Consider the following 26,114-nt stretch of genomic DNA (forward strand, 5'->3'; position numbering starts at 1 on the left):
AGCTACAAGAAATGAAATTTCGGTAACGCAGATAATGTGTTTGAGAGACATAAAGCACATATGATGAAAACATCAGCGCACACGGCAGGTCTTTACTCTAACCCCCTTATTCATGATGGTCCGCTAACTTAAAACAGCCGCTAAGGAGTGTGTTTTCTCATTCTGACTTAGGTCAATAGAAAAAGACAGAGTGAGAATTAGCAATGCTTTAAGTTAGCAGACTATTATGAATAAGGGGGTAACAGTCATTGGTAGCGCGTTCAAATCATCGCACGTATTGTTTACTCATTATGATTGTTCCGCACCGTCGACGCCGTCCGTCGCGGCAGCACACATTCTATAATTTCATTCTCGTATTACAACTTTCATGCGGTGCTGTTTCCTGTATTTTTTGTACAATTTCCTCTATTTTGGAACTCTAATACTAATGAATGTAACTCTATACAAAATCATGAATTAGTTAATTTTCCCAATAAATACGTGTTAATTTAAAATCAGCGTCTGTATCGCAATCTTTAGAAGAGCAATTGGCTTCTATTTTTCTCGCCAATGTTATCTGATTGGGTGACGACATTCCTAAGTGCGCTTCTCAAGGAACTTTCTTCCACACGGGTACCAAACCATGTAGTTAGGATTATCAATATAGTGACAGTATTATATTGAACTTACTTATAGTATGAGGCGGCGGCATAACCTTTTATATCATCATCAAATATTATATTTATGTAGCGAACGGCATAACCTTTATTTACATCAATACATAATATTATGTTGGTTCATGCGATGATTCCATTGGGTCGGGCTTACGCGTAACCGTGTGCCATCACAGCCATATGTATTCGCGGCCTGTTCACGGTACGACACGGGTTAATAATAATCGCATTTATGGAATCGCTCGCCCATCTCTGCCAACCTGTCGATACCTGCGTGATGATGTACAGTAAATAGTGTGGCCTCATTCGCACTGGAATAAAACTGTGGCGTTTAACTCGGACCGTCGGCAGTAGGCAAGGCACATAGCTCGACGGACAGATGGCCGTTGGGGCAGTAAAATCCTCGAATGAAGACCACGTATCAGAAGACGTAGTGACGTAGAGTAGGACCCCCACAAGATGAGTAGGTTCGATGAGGACAGCGCAGGAACGATGGTCTGGCGATTTAAGAGGGGGGCCATTGTCCAGCAGTGGTCGTCTTCTTGTTGAAAGGGGATGGAGGTTTAACTCGAAAACAAGTCATGTCATAAGGTATATTGAACATTATTGTGTTTCATATGACTTGTGTTATTTGTAAAAAATAAAAAACAACAATGCAGTCGACCGCGAAGAAATTTGTACGCAAAGTGACATTCACATGCGAGTGTGTTTCCGTCCTCAACACTATTGTTTACCTTTCAGTGAACACGGCCGTGCCGTTACAAGGCCGGCTGTTTTAATTTGTCACTGAATCTTGGAGAGAGTCATTCAATTACCCACTAGATTTCATATATTTTTATTTTGAAAAACATTTCAAAATTTTGGCTTTGTAGCAGGTTGTTTACATAAAACCCATATATTTTGGCATAATTGTAGTTATAAACATGAGCACACCTTTTTATCAACTCACTTATAAAATCAAAGTTAACTTATCTTGAGCCAGACGTAATAATCCATCGCATAGAAAAATCTCAAATTGAAACTCCGGGCTTAAACAAAGGTCTTCTAACTTGTTAATTTGCTGATTCTACTATTTGTTCAAAAAAATAATTGTCATTATATTTACAATAGTACATTTCAATACAAGTGCGGGTATGCCATTTGTTCACGATTCTCGACGCAGGCGGAAGACGCGGGTCAACAATAGTGGTTTTATTCTTAATACATTTGTGAAAAGTTTATTTGAAAGTAATTTACTTCAACAAATTGTAGCTGGTAAAAATAATAGAGTTGCGTCAGAAACACGAATCGTGTTAATATTTCACGAAAACAAATAAAAATTATAACTGTATAAATATGAGTTATCGCATAGTGGAGGCATCAACCTTTAGAGCTTGACTTCATTGTATGTTTATGAACATATGGATGGCTCGTTAACAAGAATGTCGTGATAATGAACCCAATTATAAAAGCAATAAGAGCTCGCTGATGTAACAACAAACCATCTATATCCAAACGACGTGAACTTTATTAGCGACGGTAATGTAAACAACTATATAAGCATAAAGATATTTTAAAAGTACAACACCATATTTTATCTACGTCACGATGTGTAATATATATCTCGCAGGACTAGCGGGGTCCGTTTAAACATTGTACATTATTATGATGTATTCTATATATATATATATATATATATATATATATATATATATGTACTGTAGGGTGAACATATTGCACAGTTTGGGAAATTAAACATTACTGCAGCAATATTATGACTGATCCAAGTTATTTATAGTATTATGCGTAATAAATAAAGTAAAGTATTCAAATTTTATAAGTTATAAAAACAACATTCAAAGTGACGTACAAAACAATTATAAAACTTTCGTAAACGTATATGGAACTGGTAATTAAAATACAAACAGGTCAGGTAGCTTTAATAATAATAAAAAAGTATTATATTATAAAGAAACAGCTTATGTCTGCGACTTCGTCCGCGTTCAATTCTTCTACGGTTATCTACATAAATAGTAATAATATTATCTGTGCATTTTACCCAATCATGAGCTATGACACTATGAGACATTATTTTCTACGTTTCTCCATTTCTTATCCTGTAACTTCTAAAATTTTGTGAGTTATTTTACTTTTAGTTAGACTCCATAGTTCAATAGTTGTACATGTTTCATGACATCCAGTAAATCCAATTGTTTCTCTTAAATCTGAGAGAAAACTTCGTCCGTAATTGCTTTTTTGCAAAGTAAAATTCATTAATTTTATTGCGTGTATTGGCATTATTAAATCAAAAATACAACAAAAACTGGAATTATAGGAGGGCCGGAGAACGAAGAACCGGAGGTTAGAACGGAACTTGTTACGATCAGTTTGACAGATTGTCACTGTATTGCCATTAAAATGAGATAAAATTTTGTGGACCCGATAAACTTGACATATTCTAGTAGTTTCAATTATTTATATTTCCTATACAAATTATACCTGACTATAATAAAACATTATTGCTCTAGCCTGACATCTATAGAACGTACTCAGACTTGCCTGAGTGTAATCTTAGAACAATCTTTGATTTCGTTTTTATAGTCATTTGACAGCTGATTTAATACTGAGTTAAAGCTATAAGTCAAGTTCGCGTTTTGTAATCAATCAGCTAAGTTTTACGTAAGTAAAGTCTGAGCAAAGTCTAAGTACGAGCTATAGATCTCAGCCCAGTGCAGTATTCAGTTGTGATCTGGCATTCTTTGTGCTGTATTTAGGCTGACTTTCAACTGAGCCATGCGTTTGTCTAGCAATAGTTACTTAAATATAATAAGAATTCGTAGAAACTTACTTGGTTGTTAGTATTAACATTATATGCTACTGTCTCATGAAGTAAAGGTTATAACCCCTTGGAGATTGGAGTCCACGCCCCACGGAGGTTCAGTGGGTTCGAATCCCACGTGTGACATCAGAAGGTAGCACAGAGTTACATATTAAAGTAAGATAAGATATTGGTATATTATCTAATGTATATTAATTGTTTCCGGCGTTCGGTACATAAGGCGCGGCCGGCGCAAGGATCGGTGAGTGTTCAACCAATATCGCTTATGTCAACGTTTGTAATGGCAGCACGCTTCTTTGTTGATAATGTGCCGATGACGCTCGCTCTCCACGCTGGACGAGTGACACGTTCACACGGAGCCACTCGTCCATCGTTAAGAGCTAGCTGTAGAAGAGCTATCTAGATGTTATGTGTTTGTTTGCTAATGCATCACTAAGTTAACGATTGGCAGTTTAGAACCGACCCAATTAAGAGACCAGGATAATTGGATAATGAATATTAAGTTGTGTGTTAAAGCTTTATGAAATTTTGTTCATATGACTCAAACTGTTGTACGCTAAGCTGGGTGACGGGCGCAGTGTTAACTTTTCAGGGTCATAACACTTTACACAGTTATGAGTATATAGAAGATGGTGTCCTTTACATCAGGTGGTTGATTATCCCGTGGTTTATTTCAAGATCCAAAATCTAGGGGTTTTTTATGGAAAAAAAAACTACGAGAAACGAGATTGCGGATTTTCATGAGCGAAGCACTTCCTTCGTGTCATATAAACCTATAAACTCTTGTAATGTAATGAAAGGCTTAATTTCCGTTTATGTTTATGATGTGGCGCGGAAAGCATTGAATAATGTTCTCAGCCAAGTGTAAACAAATAAGTAATCAGAAGGTACTGCGCGTACACTGCGGGAGTAGTAACAGTACGCGAGCTGCTTGTTTTTACTTTCGTCTCTCTCAGTTAAATGTCGAGATCCTTTGGTTAAATCAAGGGAAATGTATGAAAATTTATGTTAAATAAAATATATGGTCTGCAGTCGTTAATATTCCAATCTGGTTTGCAATTTGAAGGCGTTAAATATACAAAAAAAATTATGATGTGGTGGTCGCACACGATGAAATATTTGGCTTGCTTGTTCGTTTATGCATTAGAAGTTTAAGTGGCTTGCAATCAAAATTAACATTTCAACTTCCAGGGTATGTTGGTATGATAGGTAACAAAAATAATTAAATATACATTTTTGGTAATAAACTAATTATTTATAATATTTTGCGCTAAATATAAAATGTTTTGGTGACCAATATATACGAAACTCAGTTCTGACAGGCCATACATGTCATAAAAAAATATTCAATTAGGCGTTATTTTGCGGGAATCCATAATGTTGAGATATTAATTGAGTGTAAATTCATACGAAATAGACTACTTATGTTCATGTGTGTACATACTTTTAGCTAGCTCACACACACACACACATTTCTGCATCACACAAGACTAAAGAGGGCTTATAACGAGTGCAATACTCGTTCACTTATATTTTCTAAATGCAAGACTAAGCGTTTTTAAACTAACGTACGTTTTCATTTAGCAATGCAATATCGTTTCTCGAAGTGTTTCTACTGTGCGAACATACCACGGCTGCCTTGACCCGCCCGCATAATAAGAAACAATCAACGAAGATTTCATTTTTTTGTGCTAGCTCTGACATATTCAATATAGCAATCGTGTGTTTGGCAAACTTATAGTTTTCGTAATATTTGTATTGGTAGTAAAGTGATGCCAAATGATAGAAGAGCGGTCCGTTTTCACGTCTATTTTACTATAATTGTTACGTTGAAGACTGATATTTTTAGTTTGTAATCGTTTGAATAGGCGTCTGCCTGTACTTAGAATTGCCAACTTGATTCTGGAAAAAATAGAGTATATTTAATTTCAGAGAGAATAAATAAAGAGTACAGATTAATAAAAAAGTGTATAACGTTTTTAAATTTTCAAAAATCACTTGTCACGTTTGCTTAATTTTTCCACCTGACTGATTGTGACTGCGTTCACCAACCAGGGTATTAAGTGCAGTTCATAGAAAACCTTTATTTGTTTAATGTCATCGAGTATAGCTGGCATATGGAAAATAGTATTAGTGTAAAAGATAATAATGGGATTAATGAAGGAAATTGAATTTGTAATCAAGATTTATTGATGCGGGACTCTCGGGTTCCGTCCGAGCGCTCTTACTAACTGAGCCAACCGTTCGAGTGACGTACGGTTCGAAAATCTTGGTATGTTCTATTCCTCACGAATATCACTTAATACCTCCGATTTGGTAAATGATCTCATGAGATCGGTGACCTTGAAGGCCGTTGACTATGGCGAATTCGACTCGTTCCATATTTAAAAAATAACAAATTGTTCTTATTTGAAAGAGCGACATCTCAAGCCAATTTGCTAATATGCATATTGGGGTTGAGCAGGTTATTGAATGTAAAGTAGATCCTGTAGAATGTAGATGGAGCCACAACCTGAGAGTTACTGGAACAGTTGGCTTAGTTGGTAAGAGCGCTCGGATGGAACCCTGTAGCAGGTTCATTAATTTTGATTACAAATTTAGTTTGGTTTGATAATGAGTTGTTGCGTATTGAAGAGCTCGTCACATGTTGTAGGGATGATCATTCTGTTCGCTGTGTCGTTTGTCACTTACGTCATATCTCACAAGTCGGACGCCCGCGCCGGTCAACTGGGTTAGAAGACACTGTTATTGTTTTGCGTAGATTCAGCGGTCTATTACGTTTCGTTTACTCAAATCTTGGCAGGCTATCAAATGCTATTAAAGATCTTTCGATTTTTCGAATATTGTCCAATTTTGGAGATATAATATACAATTTTATTTTTACTCAGACATTGAAAATGTTACATATAATATGACATAAATATATATGATATAATTTGTGCGTAATAGACCAGCAGATATAAATTTTTTTAAAAGTATTTAATATATATATTTTTAGTTAAAATTGTAATCTATATCATCTTTTGCACTTTGCACTAGATTCTGAACTCAAAGATGCCACTTGTAAGACCGGAGGAGGCTTTAGAAGTCTGCGAGTTCAGAATGTTTGTCGTAGTTGAGTAGATGCACAGTTAAGGGTTTGTTCACATTCGCTTTCATCAAAGTGCATGTTGCAACTCACACTATACTGTATATATGTAACAATAACTATATTAATGTACTTAGTATCATGTGGGTTCATCAGTCAAGGTAATATTAGTACCTTTTTCAAGAGTTTTCAGTGGTAAGTATGACATTAGAAAAGAAATTTCCGACGAGAGGCAATTTTGAGAGCCCCCAAGTTGAGATTAACTGTCATTCAACACTTATTATTCACGATTGTTTTTGCACAAAACCAAAAACAATTACAAACACTTATATCATAATAAGTACGTACTTATAAATTGGGTTTTATCAAAAATAGTCGTGACCGATAGAAAAGCATATGTGAAAATCGCCTCCTGGGCTTGATGTTCTCGATGATCAAACCGCCTTTTAGAAAATAAGGAAGGGAAAATTATTTAGCAAAGAACATGATGTGTCATAGTCCGATAATATTAGATGAATATCAAGATGAAGTGAGGATTACTATCAAATTCGAATGGAATGTATTCTATTAACTATATTTTCAATGTGCCCATAACTAATCTATCATTTTTATAAGCTAGTAGAACGAAACCATTTGTGTAAAAAATATAAATAGTGACTCAACTTGTCCTTTGTTTGCCGCTAACATACAACACTGTCGCTTCAATCTTTTTGTATGTACCAACCAATCTTATGTCTCAAGGTGACGAGCGCCTATGTAGTGCCGCTCAGAATTTTTGGAATTTTTCAGGAATCCTGAGCGGCACTGCATTGTAATGGGCAGGGCGCAGATTATGTACGACTGGGACCGTACTGTCACCACACCATATTTGGGTGTTTACAGTTAGGTTACAGGCACATGACGTAATCTATCTTATGACCGTCGTAAGGCCTCGGGCAGATGTAGTTATGGGCATATGCTTCAGGTTATCTTTTTGTTTGTTAATAATTAATAACATGAACACAGGCTATGATATGTCGCCGTACATCAGGCGGTACGCCAAGTACCTGAACGATAAGGCGCTGTCCTACAGAACCGTCGCGTTCGATTTCTGCAAAGTTAAGAGAGGGTGAGTCTCATTTTCTTTTTGGCAGATTGCTGTGTTAATTGCTAAAAAGAAATACCAACATTTCAGACTACATGCACCGTCAAAACAAAAGGCATAAATGCGAATATTCTTACAAAATTTATATCCGTGATTACAATTGGGATATCTACGAAAACTCTTCTTAAATTTTGTTAATGCGAGATAATTTGTATATGTCACACTTCGGAGTGTGAATATTTAGAAGTAGTTGATAAACGATCACGAACTGTCACGCACACTCATTAAACATAGATATTACTATTAGTATGTTTAAAGATGTTAGTTTACACCGTCATAGTAAGTCGTGGACAGGCGCTGTCATTTCTGGTGACTTACCTCTTGTCCCTGGTACAGTGTTCCCAACCGACACGACTTAAAGACCTTTAAGCTATGCTTCGCATTCCAGAATGCTCCTCTACAGTGTGGTTTTCGAGGAACTTTCTTCCCCGGACTACAAAGCTTGAAAATGAGCTTCCTTGTGCGGTGTTTCCGGGACGATACGACATGGGTAACTTCAAAAAAAGCGCGTACACCTTCCTTAAAAGCTGGCAATGCTTCTGTGATCCCTCTAGTGGTTGCAAGTGAATGTGGGCGGCGGTGATCACTTAACAAATCAGGTGACCCGTAAGCGGGTTTGTCCTCCTTATCAATAAAAAAAATCTCTCAATGTTTAATGCATGATTAAGTGTATTTTGTCTTTATTATACAGTCTTATGAAGACAGTGACATAACACACATAAAAAAAACCCGTGCTCAAGCACGGGTTTCATGTTCGGTTCGCCTACAGCAGACTTTTTCGGCGCCGCAGCTGTGGTATATAAAAATCATATAAATTGATATTTTCTTATAAGGAACTTATAAAAAAATACAGGGCATTTGATATGAAGTGATCACCGCTGGCTACATTATTTGTAACACCATTGGAGACGTGTTGTATAAAAGATATGTCGTCTAATCGTTCTGAAAACTCTGCTTAAGGAAACTCAACGCGGCAGTATGTTCTTTGATAACCGCATTGTAGAGGAAGAACACGATACATATTATAAGAATGATAATGCTTAGTTTGTTGCGTTTGGTGCGTAGTTGATAACATGGAGTTTTGTTAGAGAAACATTTAGTAACGTAAAGTTTTATAAGAAGCTCACGGAGTAGGGAGTGAGAGAGTTATATGAGGCAACCGGCCTTTATGGTGGGAGTATGCTCTTTTCTTGAAGGTGTCTAAGTCGTTTCGGTTCAGGAAAACGCAGATGCCGATTGATTCCACCAAGTGGCCGTTCGAAGCAAATTTCTTGTAATAAGCGAGGTTGTGGAATACCAGATGTCAACGTGATGTGGTTAGAATTTAGTTTTTTGACGTAATGTCTGGTGGTGGAATTCGCGGGAACAAACCCTAACAGCTCCTCTGAGCACTCGCCGTGATACGGTGACATAAGGTTGTGGATGTTGTAGCAAGGAGGAGGGCTCGCTCCGCATGATGAACGCGGACGAGCTGCTGAAGACTCTGCCGGTGCTGCAGGCGCAGCTGGACTCGCTGCTGGAGTTCGACTGCACCGCCAACGACCTCACCAACGGTGTCATCAATATGTGCTTCATGCTGCTGTTCAGAGATCTCATCAGGTCAGTAATTGACTGGTAGAAACTTTCTAGATGGGGGGTCTCCAAACTTTGAAGACTTGGGGCTATAATGATTTTTTCAGCATGTTCCAAGGCCTGAACGAGTTTGAGTTTTTCTGCTTTTAACTAAATTTCCAGACTACTCACAGACATACGCTTTTTTGCATTTCAATTTAAATTCTAATTGTGTATTGTGACACTTAACGGCATCTATTGGCGAGTAGTGGTACGATGTGTTATACTATCTATTTCAGCTGCCCACTAACAGGTGGCGTTAGGTAATTAAATATTCGAGAAAGTTTTGATTCTGGCTAGTGTATCCGATGACTTCGACATGGCAGTAATTGCAAATAAAAAGGCTAGCTGCGCAACCACGAGCCAGTGTGCGTAGGGAAGGCAGAGGCCCGTATATATTTAACAAACAGTATTTTGATTTGGCTTAAAAATTTAGAAGTTTTGTAGCTGTTTTTCTTTGGTGTTGGATATACATACTAAAAAAGACATTTTCAGTAAATTTTGCCAAAAACCATCTGTCTAAAGCAAATACCACTACCGAAGCAATAACTGGCGCAACAACAAACTTTATATTGACAACTATGATAAATACTATTTTAACTCATTTCAACCGCAGTTCCTCTGAAAACGTGATCTGGAAAGGTCTCGAAACGTCGGGCTTACTAAAATAATAATAAAAACATAACCTTTACGCAAAAATCTAATGTAAAATCACAATTACACACGTTTTAATCCTTCAAAAAGTTTTCCATGTCTACTGACAGACAGCCATACAAAAGTGGTCATATGGGCTCCGTTATGTTTTATGTACTAATTGTAAACAAGGTATTATAATATACTTTATTTATGATATTATTTGGCAGATTATTCGCGTGCTACAACGACGGTATCATTAACCTGCTGGAGAAATACTTCGACATGAACAAGAAGAACTGCCGCGAGGCTCTCGACCTCTATAAGAAGTTCCTCATCAGGATGGATAGGGTCGGGGAGTTCTTGAAGGTGTGTACAAGCTTATTTTAGCATTGTCATAATTATTCTTAGTCAGTTACCTGGAGACCAGAGTCATCGTAATCTATACTAATATAAAAAAGAGGTAAAAGTTCATAATTTTAAGTAATTTAAGATTTTAATAATAATAGTCTTTATTAAAAGGTATATATTTTGAAATGCTAATACTATTTTTTTTTACATTTTTATTGTACTAGCGGCCTGCTCCGGCTTCGCGGGTAAAAAATATATAGCCTATGTCATTCACTTTCCGGCCGGCTGGAACCGCCGCAAACGCTACGTCCCACAATTTTTAAATCTGTAATATCTTCGAAAATATTCATTTAAAATCATATGCTGTAAAGGGCCATATAGACCTATATTAAATCAACAATGGATTTAAGGTATTTAACTTATCTAATAAGGATTAATGCTGTATTGCTTAAAATCACTTCGAAAATTAAATTTGTCGTAAAAAGTAAATGACAAAAAAATCTAATTGTGAGATATTCATAAGAGATAGACATATACCATAGCGGAGTTTTCTGTAGCCCTTTTCAATGTGTACAATACTTAGTACATTATTTTGATAAATCTCGTAGGGTTCAGCCTGGGTTTGCAATGTAAGCGGAAAAAATTTAATTATTTACGACATCACATTAGAAACCTCAAAAATAATAGTATTTCTCCACTTTTTAATGGATGTTATTATACATATAAACCTTCCTCTTCAATCACTCATCTATTTAAAAAAAACCGAATCAAAATCCGTTGCGTAGTTAAAAGGATTTAAGCATACATAGGGATATATATAGGGACAGAGAAAGCGACTTTGTTTTATACTATGTAGTGATATTGTAGAAGGAAATTTGTTGTTGATGTTTATACCCTTCAATTTTTGTCTTTTCTATTTCAATATTTTTTCACCATAAATCAGTATGCATTAAATATTTAATATTAAATTTATAACCAAAATTTATAAACGAGGGACTCGAGCCCACGACCTCTTGGGTTCCGTCTGAAAGCTCTTACCAACTGAGCAAGTAACTCTCTAGATTGTGTCTTCATCTACAGCATCTACTTTACAGTTGATAACGGGTGCGCCAAAGTTCACCTAAAATTTCAACTCCGATAATTTGAAATCCGAAAATGTTCTTCCTAACATTTTTCATCTTAACTATCACAATTCCTAATTTATTGTCTCTGATGTTAATAATTCCGAAGCATTCAACTTCATAATGTCAGTAACAATAAACATCTATTATACTTTTATTTATTTTCCTATATTTTCTCAACATGACCATCGTTTATACTATTATTCAAAGTCATATTTTTTTTGTTAAGATTTCTTTTTATTCATAATGGACCGATCAGCGATTGGGTACGCGCGAGCAAGCTCTTGCCCTTGCTGAGAGCAAAGGAATGATTCCAAGGCAAAAAATTTGTAATTATCATTAAAAACCAATGACTATTGTATATTCATCAAATCGGACTGTAGGCTCTTTTATATGCAGTAAAAAAGCATGCAGAGTCAAATCTAATGTTAGCCGAGGAAATGGTACTCGGTTTGACGGTATTCGAATAACATTACCACAAGTATTTTATCAACTACAATTCATTTAAATTGGTTAGGTTAGGTTATGTTAGAACAGTCAAAACAACGCACGAGCCGAGCGTAGCGTGCCGCGGCACCGGCCGGCGAGTGGCAGAACCAAATTGTAGGCGTTTCCCCCCATTAACAAATTAGGGAGGGGGGAAGGTAGTTTTTATTTTGGTTTGAGTATAAGTAAAAATATTATGGTGAGTGTGTTTAGGGATAAAAGCGTTATGATAAAAAACAGTAGGAGTTTAAATATATTTACATTAATGCTGTTATTAACGAATGAAAACTTTAGGAAGAACAATTTCGGGTAAAGAACTTTAGGTGAGCCAATATGGACCCGTTGATAACCTGCTCAACCCCAATAATTGCATATTAGAAAATTGACTTGAGATGTCGCTCTTTCTAGTTATTATAAACAATTTGCTATTTATCATCTTGGACGGAACCCGAGAGGTCGCGGGTTCGAGACTCGCATCGTTCATAAATTTTGGTTATAATTTTTATTTAACAAATTGTTTAAATGTTTTGTTATTTTTAGGTGGCAGAGAATGTGGGGATAGATAAGGGTGACATCCCGGATCTGACGAAGGCACCGAGTAGTCTGTTGGACGCCCTGGAGGCGCACCTCGCCATGTTGGAGGGCAAACGAGCCAACACGCCCACACAGAGTGCCAGGTAACATCATCACAGACGTGCCCTTTACAAAATTTATACGTCCAGGTAGAGTTTCTTGCTGTTAGACAACCGATCAAAACTGGCCAGGTTTAATACTTTAGTGTGCGTGACAAGCTACGTCTTACACTTGCGATTTGTGTTAGTGTGCGTACATTGATCAAAATAGAAGTGAACTGTTAGCCTCAATCTTATTTTACGTCGTAGACTAAATTTTGGTCTTCACAATAAGCGCTTTCTTATAGTTTACAATAAGTTCACTTAATAATTGAATGCAATGTATGAATATGGTATTAGAAGGCAACCATACTGGTCAACTGTTGAAGATCAATTGGCTTGCTGATCGTTTGTGTTAAACACGTTAGTACTCGGTTGGCAACTTACTGAACAAAGAGGAGGTTAAGTTTATTTTTTGTTTATATGGTTTTATAATGAAGAGGAGACCTATGTACATACTGTTTGGAAAAAGAAAGTCAGAGTTTAAGCTTGATGGTTGTAAGTTGTTAAGAGGCAGATTAGAGAGAACCAAAATTTTCTATAGAATTAGAGTAAAGTACTCTTATGGTTTTGATAATTGTAACACTTTTGTTTATACATATCCAATAATAATAAAATTTTATTACCAAAATTGAGATAGATAAAGTAATTAAAGTTAACACACTTTACTTAAACTTAATTGTGAATATTTGAGTACCTTGTAGGCTATTTGTACTGAGTGGGGGCTCTACACTAAGCAAGGTGCTTGTGATACGGAAGCCGGGAAACACAGTTACTGAAGAAGTTTACTTCTATGTGACTCGCAGAACATAGCATGGTGATGATAAAAAATAGTAGTAAATTAGTAAAATAAATGAAAATAAAGATAAAAACTAAAAACTTCTTAACTAACAATAAAGTGTGTGTATGTTTGTGTGCAATTTCACATTTCTGTCACTGTGTGATGACAAGAACTTATCTATCCATAGTTATGTCCAATATATTTACAGGTTAATATCAATAGGTTAAAAGGATAGATTTGTCTACATCTAGTAAGTTAAACTAAGGATAGATGGGTCATACAAATGATTTAAGTTTTCTTTAGTGTTAATTCCGCCAATATTTGTCTTTAAAACAATTCGACACGTGTTTCGCCTCTACTCGAGGCATCAGTACGTGTTGTCTTGAAAACGGCCGTAAATGATGTAAGATAGTAATATGTTATCGGAGGGAGTTGGTTTTAGTGCGCAGAAGAACGTGGCCAATCAGATGGGTGCGTTGTCGTCAACGTCGACTTCGTTCGGGCACGCGGCCGCTTCCGACGCGGGCGGCGCCCTGCTCATTGATGACTCTCTGCGGCAGCAGGCGCTGGCTGACGAGGAGGCCGCCATGAACCAGTACAAGGTGACACGCTACTGTACCACACAAGCCTATTTTATATCAAAGTAAGGGACGAGACGAGCAGGACGTCCAGCTGATGGTAATTGTTACGCCCTGCCCATTGCAATGCAGGGCCGCTCATGATTATTGACAAATCCAATAATTTCGAACGGCAATACAATTACACCTGTACCTATACAAAGTCACCTTGAGACATAAGATATTAAATCTCATTTGCCCAGTTATTTCACTAGCTGCAGCGCTCTTCTAAATAGGCGCCGTTGCGGTACCCATAATCTAGCCGACATCATGTGTAAAGGAATAGGTACTGGTGAATTATGAGAATACTTACTGCACGAAATAATTATTTCAAGCAGCATTAACTGAGCGTACTCCCTTTTGTCTTAATGTATGTTTATAATAAGCTGATTTCGTATACTTAAATTAAGTTCAAGGCAATAAATTTTATTATTATTGGCTAATTTCCACCAGTCAGAATCACCTTTTGCACAGGACAGAAGAAGCAGTAATGTGTAAGCATTACTATGTTTCGGTCTAAAGGGTGCCGCAGCTAGTGAAATTACTGGACAAATGAGACTTAGGGCCTCGTTCACCATGTCCAAGTAAAGCTGTGATTAGTAACTTCTCAATTAACGTTAATTGGAAGCTACATGTTATGAGTATCTTTTGCCAATTTCACAAGCGAAAGTTATGTCTTGAGTAACTACTGTTTGGTTAAGTGAGTAATGAATCTATCACACGTCATATTCGTTCAATTTTACGTCAAAAACCACTTGTCAAACGTCATTGCAGATTGTCATCTATGATTTTGTTCAATGTTTACAACTGTTTAGCGCCCATAGTTTATATACCTTTGAAACTAGAAAGCATCAGGAAATACTATAATACCGTTTTCGTCATTTAGTGGTTATTTGTGTGAATATCATTATTATGGATAAAATTAAACGAGAGAGAAGTGCATACTTTACACGCGAGGGATATTTTGGTATTATTAAATAAAAATATGGTTATATCTTGCAATTTAAATACACGCATACTTGGTATTTGTTCTATGGAAGAATAATCTAGCTCGACCAGTGCTATCAATGAAATGGAATAAATCCATATCTAATAATTTATTTTTATGCTACCTCTGAAAAGATGCACAAAACAAGAAATGATAATAATAGTAGGTACATAATATCATGCAACTGTCAAGTAACCGTGCTAATTGGCAGAAGATGCGGCAAGTTAGATACGGAACAGTTAATCTTAAGATTAGTATTACTTTAAAGTCGTGAAATTCGCATGTTATTTTCCTATTGACTTTACTCAGTGATTAGCTTACTTGATGATGGTGAAATAGGGCCTTATCATCTTACGTCTCAAGGTGACGAGCGCAATTGTGGTGCCGCTCAGAATTTTTGTGTTTTTCAATAATCCTGAGTGACACTGCATTGTAATGGGCAGGGCGTATCAATTACATCAACTGAATGTCCTACTCGTCTCGTCCCTTATTTAAAAAAAACAGCTGGTGGTTGTTAGTGAAGTAGGTTAACCCTGTGTTACTGATCACAAAGACCTCACCCCTAGATTTCAGAATAAAAAAAAACATTACGCAAGTATACTAAAGCTAGAAAAGCATTAAAATAAAAATACATAAATAAGCATAAATGTGTGTGTGGTGTATAACCCACCCATTACACTCGCAGCGTGCGTGTTACAAAAGACGATTAGACATGCACTTTTACTATTAAATGAAGCCGTGAATATTTAGTGGTTTGAAAGTAAAGAAACCTGTACTAGATAACAAAATGGAGGTCTAACTCTAACATAATATGTCAAGCCCTTCAGCGAACTATTATTAGACACTACTCGACCTACACATTTGAAATAATCACTCAATAATTACTAGCCAACAGAATCTACTATCTAAATGACATTCTTAATTTCAAACATCTTACTTGAGACGCAAAATCGCTCTCGTCAAAAATTGAGAGTGATAAAAACAAGTTGGCTTAAATAACAATAGCACTTCCTTACTGGTCAATACTAGAGCAGGTTGATAGGTGAACTTCCATCTCACAACCTACCAAATACGTGTAGATGCTAGTTAGATGAATTGGACGTAATTCCAGAAAAACGTTCCAAACCACAATCATGTCGAAAATTGAGTTAGGAGTACAAAACTGGTCACGTGATTCATATTGACGGACTGACAATAAATGGCAGCCCTTCTGTCACTATTTATATGACATCATGACTTAGTAGCCCAACCCACATGTATGGATTACACTAGCACTTATTAAACTTTAAACACAAATTCCTTAAAATGTGATGCTTGTGGCTTGGAACGTTTTTCAGGAACTACGTCCAATTTGCTATCATAATACCGAGACACCAGATAAGTTTAAGGTGCGGTTTTGTAGATCGTAGAAATCACACACTACTAACATTTTCTTTTTGAAGTTAAACTTCCTTTGGCGCGTTGGGCAAAAATTATCAGAGTGAATTTTTACGATGCGACCCTTGCGTCAACTAGACCATTTGTATATTTCAGACTAAATTATCTAAAGTATCAAATTCTTTGCTTACGTGAAGAACATTTGAATGATATAGGTTCGGTAGATGGCACTTTATCTAAGGACATTTTTTTAAAATTTTGTTTGATTATGAGTCAGCATTAAAAAATACACGCAACTAACTTTAAATTTTCACCCATCTACGATCAACAGTTACTTTTGTATAGCGATTTTAATATCGGCAATACAACGTTTGCTGGGTCAGCTAGTATTCTATAATAATTTGATAATTAGTCGCAGTGTGATATAGTTGCAGTTGCAGATGTCATAACTTGATGTGTTGTAAACATTAATGATTAAAGTGTAGTGAACTCGATGATAAGTGCGCAATCGGCGTAACTGTTGTAAACAAACGTCCCCAGGTTCAACTGTTCCAAGGTGACGAGATGACCGGCGAGGAAGACGTGACACACATCTCGGAACTGTTTGTAAGGACATTGGAGTCTTTATTTGTTGGTTAAACTTGTGTCCGATGTCGGTCGGTTTGTCTGCTTATGAGGGATTCTTGGGACTTGGTCATATTGTGTGCTTTTACGTCCAATAAGAAAACAGACATAATCTGGCTTATTAATAAACGCAGTGTAATGTTACTCGGAGTTTAAAATAATTTCTCCCTGTCATGTTATAATTGTGTAGTGACAAAGGTAACAAAAAGACTAATAATTAACAAATAATAAAAAAAATACTGTGCAAATGAGACTTAACTCTTATGTCTCAAGGTAACGAGCGCAGTTGTAGTGCCGCTCAGAATTTTTTAATTTTTCAATCATCTTGAGCGTTACTGCATTGGAATGGGCAGGGCGTATCAATTACCATCAGCTGAACGTCCTGCTCGTCTCGTCCCTTATTTTCATAAAAAAAGACATATTTTTAAATTTGGAGTAACTTCGCGTTTATTAATAACACAGAAAAGGTTTACTGTCCCTTCTACAGGGATGGTACACCTTTTTTTAAATCATTCTTATAATCATTGATAATTAAATATTATCTACTTATATTATTAATACCACCAAATATATTCTGTTGGGTATTTATGATAATGGTAACATAAATTATCAAAAACAAAATCATCAACATGTACCTAGTGTATCATTTTGTGTGCCTTGTTGTTTGTTCTGTTGGGGTTTGATCACATTTACAATTGTCTTATCACTACTCATAGAATACATATATACATAGATTTTGTCGGACGGATTTATGGCTTTGTTATTTTCAATAACAATATTTTTGTTGTAGTTTCTATTACTTATCCTAAGAGATCTCATGGACTTGATCCATTTAGCTTCAAGCTAACTCATGTTTTTTTGTGTTTATGTCTTTAGTTATATTCTAATATTATAAATATATATCAAACAGTGAATCTGTTACGAAATAATAATTTGTATTAAGCCAGAAGTTGAGAAGCCGCGTTCAGTTCAGCTCACTTAATGAAATACGTATTTTCCAGTAATTGTTATTGGTATTTTTGGAATGCCCATATGTCGGAATCGGTTTCATTTCATATTTATTTGGGGCCTACTGTATGTTGTTTTAGTCATTCATTTCATTCACATTTAGAATTATAATATTAAAGTAAAGGGGTCAAAAGATTGGTATTTTAAATAATATTGGAATTGGTAAGGCATGACAGAAGGTAAAGTAAAATATACAGTGTGTTTTTTTAACTGGGGAATTATGGGGATATCTTAATCAAGAAGACATCTCTGCTGCATTTGCTTATTTTTGAGAAAACATTTTGGTATTGTTTTGTTATTTTTTGGTCAATTCAGAGTTGTATCCATAAAATGAGTAATTTTTATGATGTTTTATTTTAATTACTTATTACTCTCTCACTTTGTTTATATTTGAAAGAGCGACATTTTAAGTCAATTTCCTAATATGCAATTATTGGGGTTGAGCAGGTTACCAACTGTTAAGTCGATCCTATAAATGAAGCCACAACCTGAGAGGTGAACAAGTCACCAAGATTTGCGAACGATACGTTACTCGAACGGTTGGCTCAGTTAATAATAATAATACTTTATTTCATTTTCTTTTACACTCACTGCAAATAAGTTAAATTATTAAATGTAAAATATTTAATACATAATACTAATTATGTACATCTTTTTATCGCTAATTGTAATACTACTAACATTGAAAAACGGTTTTGCAGTGATATTAAAAGAGGTTAAAAGAGTTGGAAGAGTGCTCGGATGGAACCCGTCATAAATTTTGATTACAGAATATTTGATTTGTGTATTTGTTTAACTGTATCGTAACAGTATCGTAATTTCGTTGAAAGTTGAATTTAATTTGTTACAGAATAAGGTACAGTCTCCGACGAGCGCGGCCAACAACCCGTTCCTGTCTGCTCCCAGTCAGCCGCCCATTGTGGCTCAGCAGAACATTGTGGACCTGTTCGGCACGCCGCCCGCGGACCTCACCTCCACCACCAAGGCATCCGACGACCTGCTGTCGCTCGGCAATCCTTTCGCTGACATGTTCGGTGGTGAGTCAACATTGCGGAGTATCGACTTGCTGAATTGCGAAATAACGGATTTATTATTCTTAAAATAATAATTTAAGGTATTATCAAACATAAACGCGAACCGAACTGACAGCATGGAGAATGCGAAACGAAGCGGAGACGTCCAACCACAAAATAGGCACAGCGAACCGAAAGCGAAGCGTAGCGAAACGCCATTCGTGTCAAAGTTTTGTAAATAAACACAACCGTCGCGCTTCGCTATTGATTCGCGTCTCACATTCTCTCTCTGTATGACGTCATAGATACAAAGCCAGCTAATACAACTATCTCGCTCGCGCCTCGTTTCGTGCTCGCCTTTCTTTTGTCCTGACGTGACATACCTTTCGGTTCGCCACGTTATCGGTTTGCTTTCGCTTTTATATGTGACTAGTATACATAACAAAAAGAAAACGCTTCGCCACGCTTTCGGTTCGCTGTCTGTTTGACAATAGCTTTACTGTTAGTATTAGCTCGAGTTGATCCAGTAGTCATTGAACAGCTTGTGGTGACATTGACGGGTCTTATATTATTATTTTAAGTATCTTGAATCGCGATTGAGTCTCCCTGAGCTAAACAAAAAATGGCATATTAATCAAAATATTGGCATATCGACAATAGTTATTTATATTTTAAGATATTTTTGTTTTAGCAGCAATGACGTTCTATACACATACAAGGACTTATCATTCACAGTTTGATTGCGGAACGGAAAAAGTGTGCTTAAAGACAATGTAAGCACAATTTTCTCCTTAATCGTGTGTCAACTGCCACTGTCCGAATTAAATCGGACCTAAATAAATGTTTCACATTGCTGATTATTGACCAATAATATTTTGAACAACTGGAGCAAATACAGCAATGTATAGATGTAGCAGTCGAAGCTTATTATGGTGTCATTTGTGGCAAGTTCCATATTTCGGCTTTGTTTTTATACGACGTGATTTGTTTATATATGTCTATAACTTAATTATTTAGTAGTATAGTGTAAATTTTAATTTAATGCTTTGGACGATAAGGTTACAAATTGTGCAACCAGCACTGTACATAAACATACACGCTGTTATTGGCACATTTAGTGAGTATCTAGAAGAAAACGGAAATTATTATGCTTGGTACACACTACAGCAACCGGTCCCGATACACTCTCTATTCAATAGTATATTAAATATGTTCCATTGAATATCTCTATTTCTCCGTTGCTATGTGTAAATACTAGAGTTCAGTATTTATAATAACATTACATTTCGGTTATATTATTTGTTAAATTGTAAAGAACCTGTTGTAAATAGGGAGCGTATGAAAAACGGTGTCCTGGTGTGGTCACGTATGAACTGTCTACGTTGCCTCTGATATAAAAGGAAGCGTAGCTATACATAATTACAACGAAAGTTTTGTAATGGCTCTATAACAAACACTGGTGGCTGTCAGTGTGCTTTTGTGCCTGTTTGATATTCGCCATTTTGGCGCTGTTGGCCATGGCGAGAGTCTGCGGTACTAAAACTAGAATGACAACATCAGCAAACATCGATAGATGATGGGAAACTATTTACAAAAAAAAAATTGTACTTTATTACGTTGATTCTTGAAGGATAAATAACATGGAAAACGAACGAAATTAATTCAAAATGCAAAAATACTTCAGAGTATTGTACGTTCATTCGCAGCCATTTGTATTATACATCAAAATTAGTTCTTGCGAGTGGCGCTTCAAATAGGCACAAAAATTTGTTGTCAAACATGTGGAACAGCCTCTCCAGTGATATTTATACAAACAAACACTACAAAGTAATTTAACATCTTACTTGTGAGATAAATCTTCGATATCACCAAAATAAGCTTTCCTTTAATTTATATTTGCGGCAACGCAAATAGACGTTTCGATTGATAATATTCAGAGATATTTTCAGATTTTTATCTACCAGTGACCGTAGGTATTATGTCCTAATATCACAATTACTTTTACTGAGGACAATTCGTGACAAAGACCTTTTTTTATTATTAAAATGTTTTTTTTTTCATAAAACACTCGAAATATCCCTGATCAACCCATGCCTAAGTGCTGTGAGAAATTGATACTTTCTGACTCAAAATAGCATATTATATAATTATATTGCATAGTTCAAAATTTTTATCAAATTCCCACACACTTATGGCATAAATATTATCCAATATTCACATAGAGCGACTAATAAGTTACCCCATATGTGCACAACCTTAGATCATTTATATGTTTAGACTGTGACAGCTGTGAAAACGTCATAAAAGATTGAAGTTGATAGGTAGCTTCTATTTTGAGCAATGCACGCACACTAACAAAGAGTGACATACAAAATAAAAAAGTAATAAACCCGGGCTGTTTTCATCGGTTGTCTAGACGAATAAATTATCTATGGTTGCAAGTAATGAGAGACCCCATAATTACGTGAGCCAACGTTGTAGCCGCTCCGGCCAGCAATGGCAATGCGATGTGGCAGCCCCAGAGCAACGGCGCGGGCTCCAACACGTTCGTGTCTGAGGCTAACTTTACTAACGTATTTAGCAACACTGACGCGGCAGGTGAGGCACCCTCTGTTCGGGGTTGCCATGTGTTAACTAACTCTTACCACTGCGAGGCTCCTTTCTACAAGATGCCCGCTAGATAATGGGTACCACAAGGGCGCCTATTTCTGCCGTGAAGCAGTAATGTGTAATAATTACTGTGTTTCGATCTGAAGGGCGCCGTAGCTATCGAAATTAATGGGCAAATGAGACTTAAAATTTTATGTCTCAAGGTGACGAGCGCAATTGTAGTGCTGTTTAAAATTTTTGTGTTTTTCAAGAATCCTGAGCGGCAGTGCATTGTAATGGGCAGGACGTATCAATTACCATCAGCTGAACGTCCGGCTCGTCTCGTCCCTTATTGTCATAAAAATGTTCCTCTTCTGTGAGAAGTTTTTCGTACTCTCAACAAGGTATTGCAACAAAACAAGTATACTTTGTCTTCAATAATTTATAATAAGTTGTCATTGTTATGTTGACTATCATCAAATCCTTAGTTAAATGTTAGCCTTTTTTAAATAGGGTTATTCCCAGATTAAAATATTTTAAATGAAATTTTATCGATTTTTTCCTTTATAATATACCAAACAATTTAAATTGTTTATTGGTGGAGGTTTTGTATATGAGAGTAGAGTCCAGCCTATATAATACTATAATACCCACGCGATAAACTTCTCATAAGTACCTACTAGGTACCTATTCCGCCATAGTAAATGCAAGACTGTATCTAAATATTAACGAAAATTGAAATCATCACATCTAATAAGTTTGGAGATTTGTTTAAGAGTGGTATAAATTACCTAAAAGTGACACTGCTTATATTACAACAGGATTGCGACTTAAATCATAACGCAACAGAAAATATGCCGCTTTGAAAAGGCAAAATAAAATTTATTGCGCTTCAGTCAGCAACATGGCCGAATTTAATTACTAGCAGTATTTGACGTTCAAGAAGTTGTTTTAAATCCTATTTAGAATAAAAATATTTGTATCGGAATAATTTGCGTCCCTTTCTTGATATTATTTTTAGTAGGGTGCAGGTTTTTAAAACTATCTTAAGAGCAGTCGCAATTTTTCTGGGTAAAAGAGAAGATACATTCAACTTGCAGAGGTGTCAATTCAAATAGAGACAATCAAATCATTCTAGTTCTACAAGCATCAAATATTTAGGGCGCCTTGAAATGTTCCTTGTTCATAGTTGTGGAAATATATTTATTACTCTTGTATTATCGTGGTGGTGATGATTTTAAGTTTCTGTTTAACTTTTAGATGGCGGTTAGTGTAATTATAGTGAACACATGGTAACCCCTTATATTAATACTATTTCAGTCTTGGTGATGGTTTCTATAAATTGTGCTATATTGTGTTATTTCTATATATAATATTATATATTTGTACTTTTTAACTTAGCAGTGAAACTGTTTTGTTTCTTACCAGTGAGTGAAAAATGTACAGAATGATGTTTTATATCTGATCAGTATTATATATTTATTATTCAATAACATTTTATTTGCAAGTGCTATGTTTCTTTGGTTTATGGTAGATTTGATTAATTTACTATTAAGATTTCAGAATTATATAGAACGTGTATAAATTAAATATGTTTAATATACTGTTACACATAATATTACTTCGATGTTAAACGAAAACGAACAAACCGGAATTAGTTTGTGAATCTCGCCAGTATTGATAGTAAGTAAAAGAAAACATTCGAAAGACGGCGTCGGCGTAGTTACGAACTGACGTAAAGGCTGTTGAAACATGAGATGTAAAGTAGAAGTGGTAATGTGGTGTTTATTGTTTGACGACACCGACGAGCCCAGTGGTTAGTGACCCTGCCTAATGGGCTAGTGGTCCCGGGTTCGAATCCCGGTATAATGATATATATCCCGGAATATAGGTGTTTGTTTCCGAGTCATGGACGTTTATTTGTATTTATGTATGTTTAAGTAAGTATATTGTATTAAACATATCGTTGTCTTGCACCCATAGTACTATGGCTATATTACACATAGGCTATGCCTAGTGTAACAGTGTGTCAATATTATTATTATTATTGTGCAAGCTGCCGCCAACCCGTTCATGGGTATGGGAGAGCCCCAACCGATATCCGCGTCCCCGGCGAGACCCCCTCCACCGAAACCCCAGAACCAACCCGCCAGGCCCCCGGGCCCGCCCAAGTCCGCATTCGACGACCTCGAGGACGTGATGCGCATGTCGCTGGGAGGGTCGCCGGCGCGGCAGCCCGTCACTCAGCAGCCCCAGCCGGCGCCGCAGCCGTTCGGTGAGGCCCAGCCGACGTACCAGCCGATGATGTTTGGGTCGCCCGCCCGCCAGCCCATGGTGCCGATGGCTGCGATGGGTTCGATATGTGTTCCTTGGTAGCCGCTCCCGCCAGGCGCCACTCGCTTTAGCTGTATTTTTAGAATTAGATTTATAGCCGAGACACCATTAGGTCGTTTGTCCATAGCCGCCGTCACCGGGATGTCTGCGTCACCGAGGACGAGATGTCGGCGCCGATGTAGCGCTGCATACTTTACTATTTTATTTAGTTACCATGGCCGTGTGTCCGCTGCACGCCCGTCCCTGGAGCGCCGTCATTCCGTCCGCCGACGTATCGCTTAGTTCGGCACTACTGCTAGAACTCGGCCCGAGATAGTGACTGGCCAAACGTGTCCATCTACGACGTCCTAGTCGCACCGCAATACGTCATTTATTCACAAATAAAACTTGTAGAAAGTAAAAAATGTTTGTGGATAAGTCCAAACTGAACCACTGAGATCGATGAACATACGATTACCGTCACGTCTACTTGATCCCGTCCAGAAATAATCTCGTTCTCGTTGACGTCCCGGTGACGGTGCCGGTGGACAACCCGCCTAAGGGTCAGTTGGTAGAATTAAAATGTTGTCAGGAATTCTTAAAGGAGCTTAAAGGCTATGTCATGTCTGAAACTGAACCAGAACTTTAGTTCTGATTCACTCAAAGTCATTGACATGATTTACTCGATGAATGTACAGTGTGTGCTGAGACCAACGCAGTCAAGAGCTGGCAGATTTAAAATAGGACAGGCCATTGCAGAAGATGATTCTGTCGCGATAACGATGAAACATCTCAGGTATGAAGCGAATTCAGTGCGCTACATCCTAAAAGGAGCCAAAGTTTAAGGGAGATCATCTTGATGTAAGCTCGTATGCAATGTATACCATAATATATATAATGCTGAATCCCACACCAATCCCGCAAGATGTAGTGTTGGTAAGCCCCACAAGATGGACCGACGATATCTGGTCAAGATCGCCGAAATGGTTGGATGAGGGCAGCGCAGGAGCGATCGACATGGCGATCTTTGTCCAGCAGTGGACGTCTTCCGGCTGAAATGGATGAAAATTCCACAATTGATCGTTCTGCAGGCCCATTAGTTTCTCTCGCAATCGAGTGTCAAGGATTCAATTTGTCAGAGTAGGTACGTTTAAGGCCCACTCCATATACAACGAACGACAACAAAAAGAGAAAGAGAGTGAGTGGAGGGCGAGCTAGAGAGAAGGAGGAGCTTTGCTGGCTTTTGGTTGAATGATAATTAATTAATTGAATGAATGACTGCTTTATTTGAATATACAGTAATGCGGCTTTTTCTAGGAATATTTTGGCCTAAGAGAGTGGTGTCTAGGCGATATTGCGTCAAGAAGCCTGTTGAGTGAATCATGTTTAGATGAAGATCACCGCTTGGGCTCAATGTTACATGTTAAAGCACAAGTCATCACTTCACTACATTATAAACAAGCGATTTTTTTTAATAAAAGTTGAATACAGATCTGGCAACGTGATACTTTGTAGGTTTTTGAATTTCCTCCTTATATTTCATTGTATGAAGTTAGATAAGTAATAAGTAAACCCCAGCCTTGTCCTCCAGACTCTTCATTGCATGTTTGTTTTATTTTTATTGTTGAATTTGTCTTTTGCATGTTTATTGTTGATGTTTTTGAATTTTTTTATAGCTGAAATCGTGTGTTTGTGAATAATCATAAGATTGTCCTTAGACGGCCTTCACCATTTTGTTTTCTTTTGCCACTAGCATATTACTATAGTTATGTGTTGCTTGGTGTAATAGATGTATTTATCTGCTTACAATTGTTATTTTAATTTGATAGATGCGCTTGCTAAATACTTGTCTATAGTCCGACAAGTGCGTGCGCGACCGTCCGGGTGAAAGACGGTGGCGGGGTATTAAGTAGCGGGTTACGGTAGGCGTTGCCCTTCCCGTCACCCTGTGGGACGGTGGCGTACCAAGTTGTCGGACTATAAATATGAGCTCAGCTATTAATTTGACAATAATATATATTCAATGGTTGTAAAATGGCGACAGGTCAGCAGCACCAGGTGCCACAACAGACCGGTAAAGTGTTGACGGGAGACCTGGATTCGTCGCTGGCACAGCTCGCAAACAACCTCTCCATTAATAAGACGGCCACGGCACAAAAGTGAGTTGCGATTATGAACCTTATTTAATCTCTGTTTAAGTTGGATTTGGCCTTCACTCAAATGTTGAG

The 26,114-nt window shown here is 37.0% G+C and overlaps 1 protein-coding gene across 9 annotated transcripts in view; it reads left to right on the forward strand.

Moving 5' to 3' along the window:
- LOC126976954 (phosphatidylinositol-binding clathrin assembly protein LAP) overlaps positions 1 to 26,114 on the forward strand; it is a 56,743-nt gene that overhangs the window by 18,948 nt on the left and 11,681 nt on the right. For 2 of the 9 annotated variants that reach the window (XM_050825563.1, XM_050825591.1), the window contains exons 4-14: positions 3,692 to 3,712; positions 7,565 to 7,667; positions 9,135 to 9,302; positions 10,178 to 10,316; positions 12,446 to 12,582; positions 13,800 to 13,959; positions 16,880 to 16,945; positions 18,822 to 19,008; positions 21,466 to 21,582; positions 23,630 to 23,926; positions 25,931 to 26,045. In XM_050825563.1, the coding sequence (XP_050681520.1) occupies positions 3,692 to 3,712; positions 7,565 to 7,667; positions 9,135 to 9,302; positions 10,178 to 10,316; positions 12,446 to 12,582; positions 13,800 to 13,959; positions 16,880 to 16,945; positions 18,822 to 19,008; positions 21,466 to 21,582; positions 23,630 to 23,926; positions 25,931 to 26,045 (1,510 nt within the window). The remainder of the gene's footprint in view (positions 1 to 3,691; positions 3,713 to 7,564; positions 7,668 to 9,134; positions 9,303 to 10,177; positions 10,317 to 12,445; positions 12,583 to 13,799; positions 13,960 to 16,879; positions 16,946 to 18,821; positions 19,009 to 21,465; positions 21,583 to 23,629; positions 23,927 to 25,930; positions 26,046 to 26,114) is intronic. The other 7 variants (XM_050825600.1, XM_050825613.1, XM_050825580.1 and 4 more) reach the window with 7 other exon arrangements.

This window comes from Leptidea sinapis, chromosome 2, assembly GCF_905404315.1.
Source record: "Leptidea sinapis chromosome 2, ilLepSina1.1, whole genome shotgun sequence".
Classification (NCBI taxonomy): Eukaryota; Metazoa; Arthropoda; class Insecta; order Lepidoptera; family Pieridae; genus Leptidea; species Leptidea sinapis.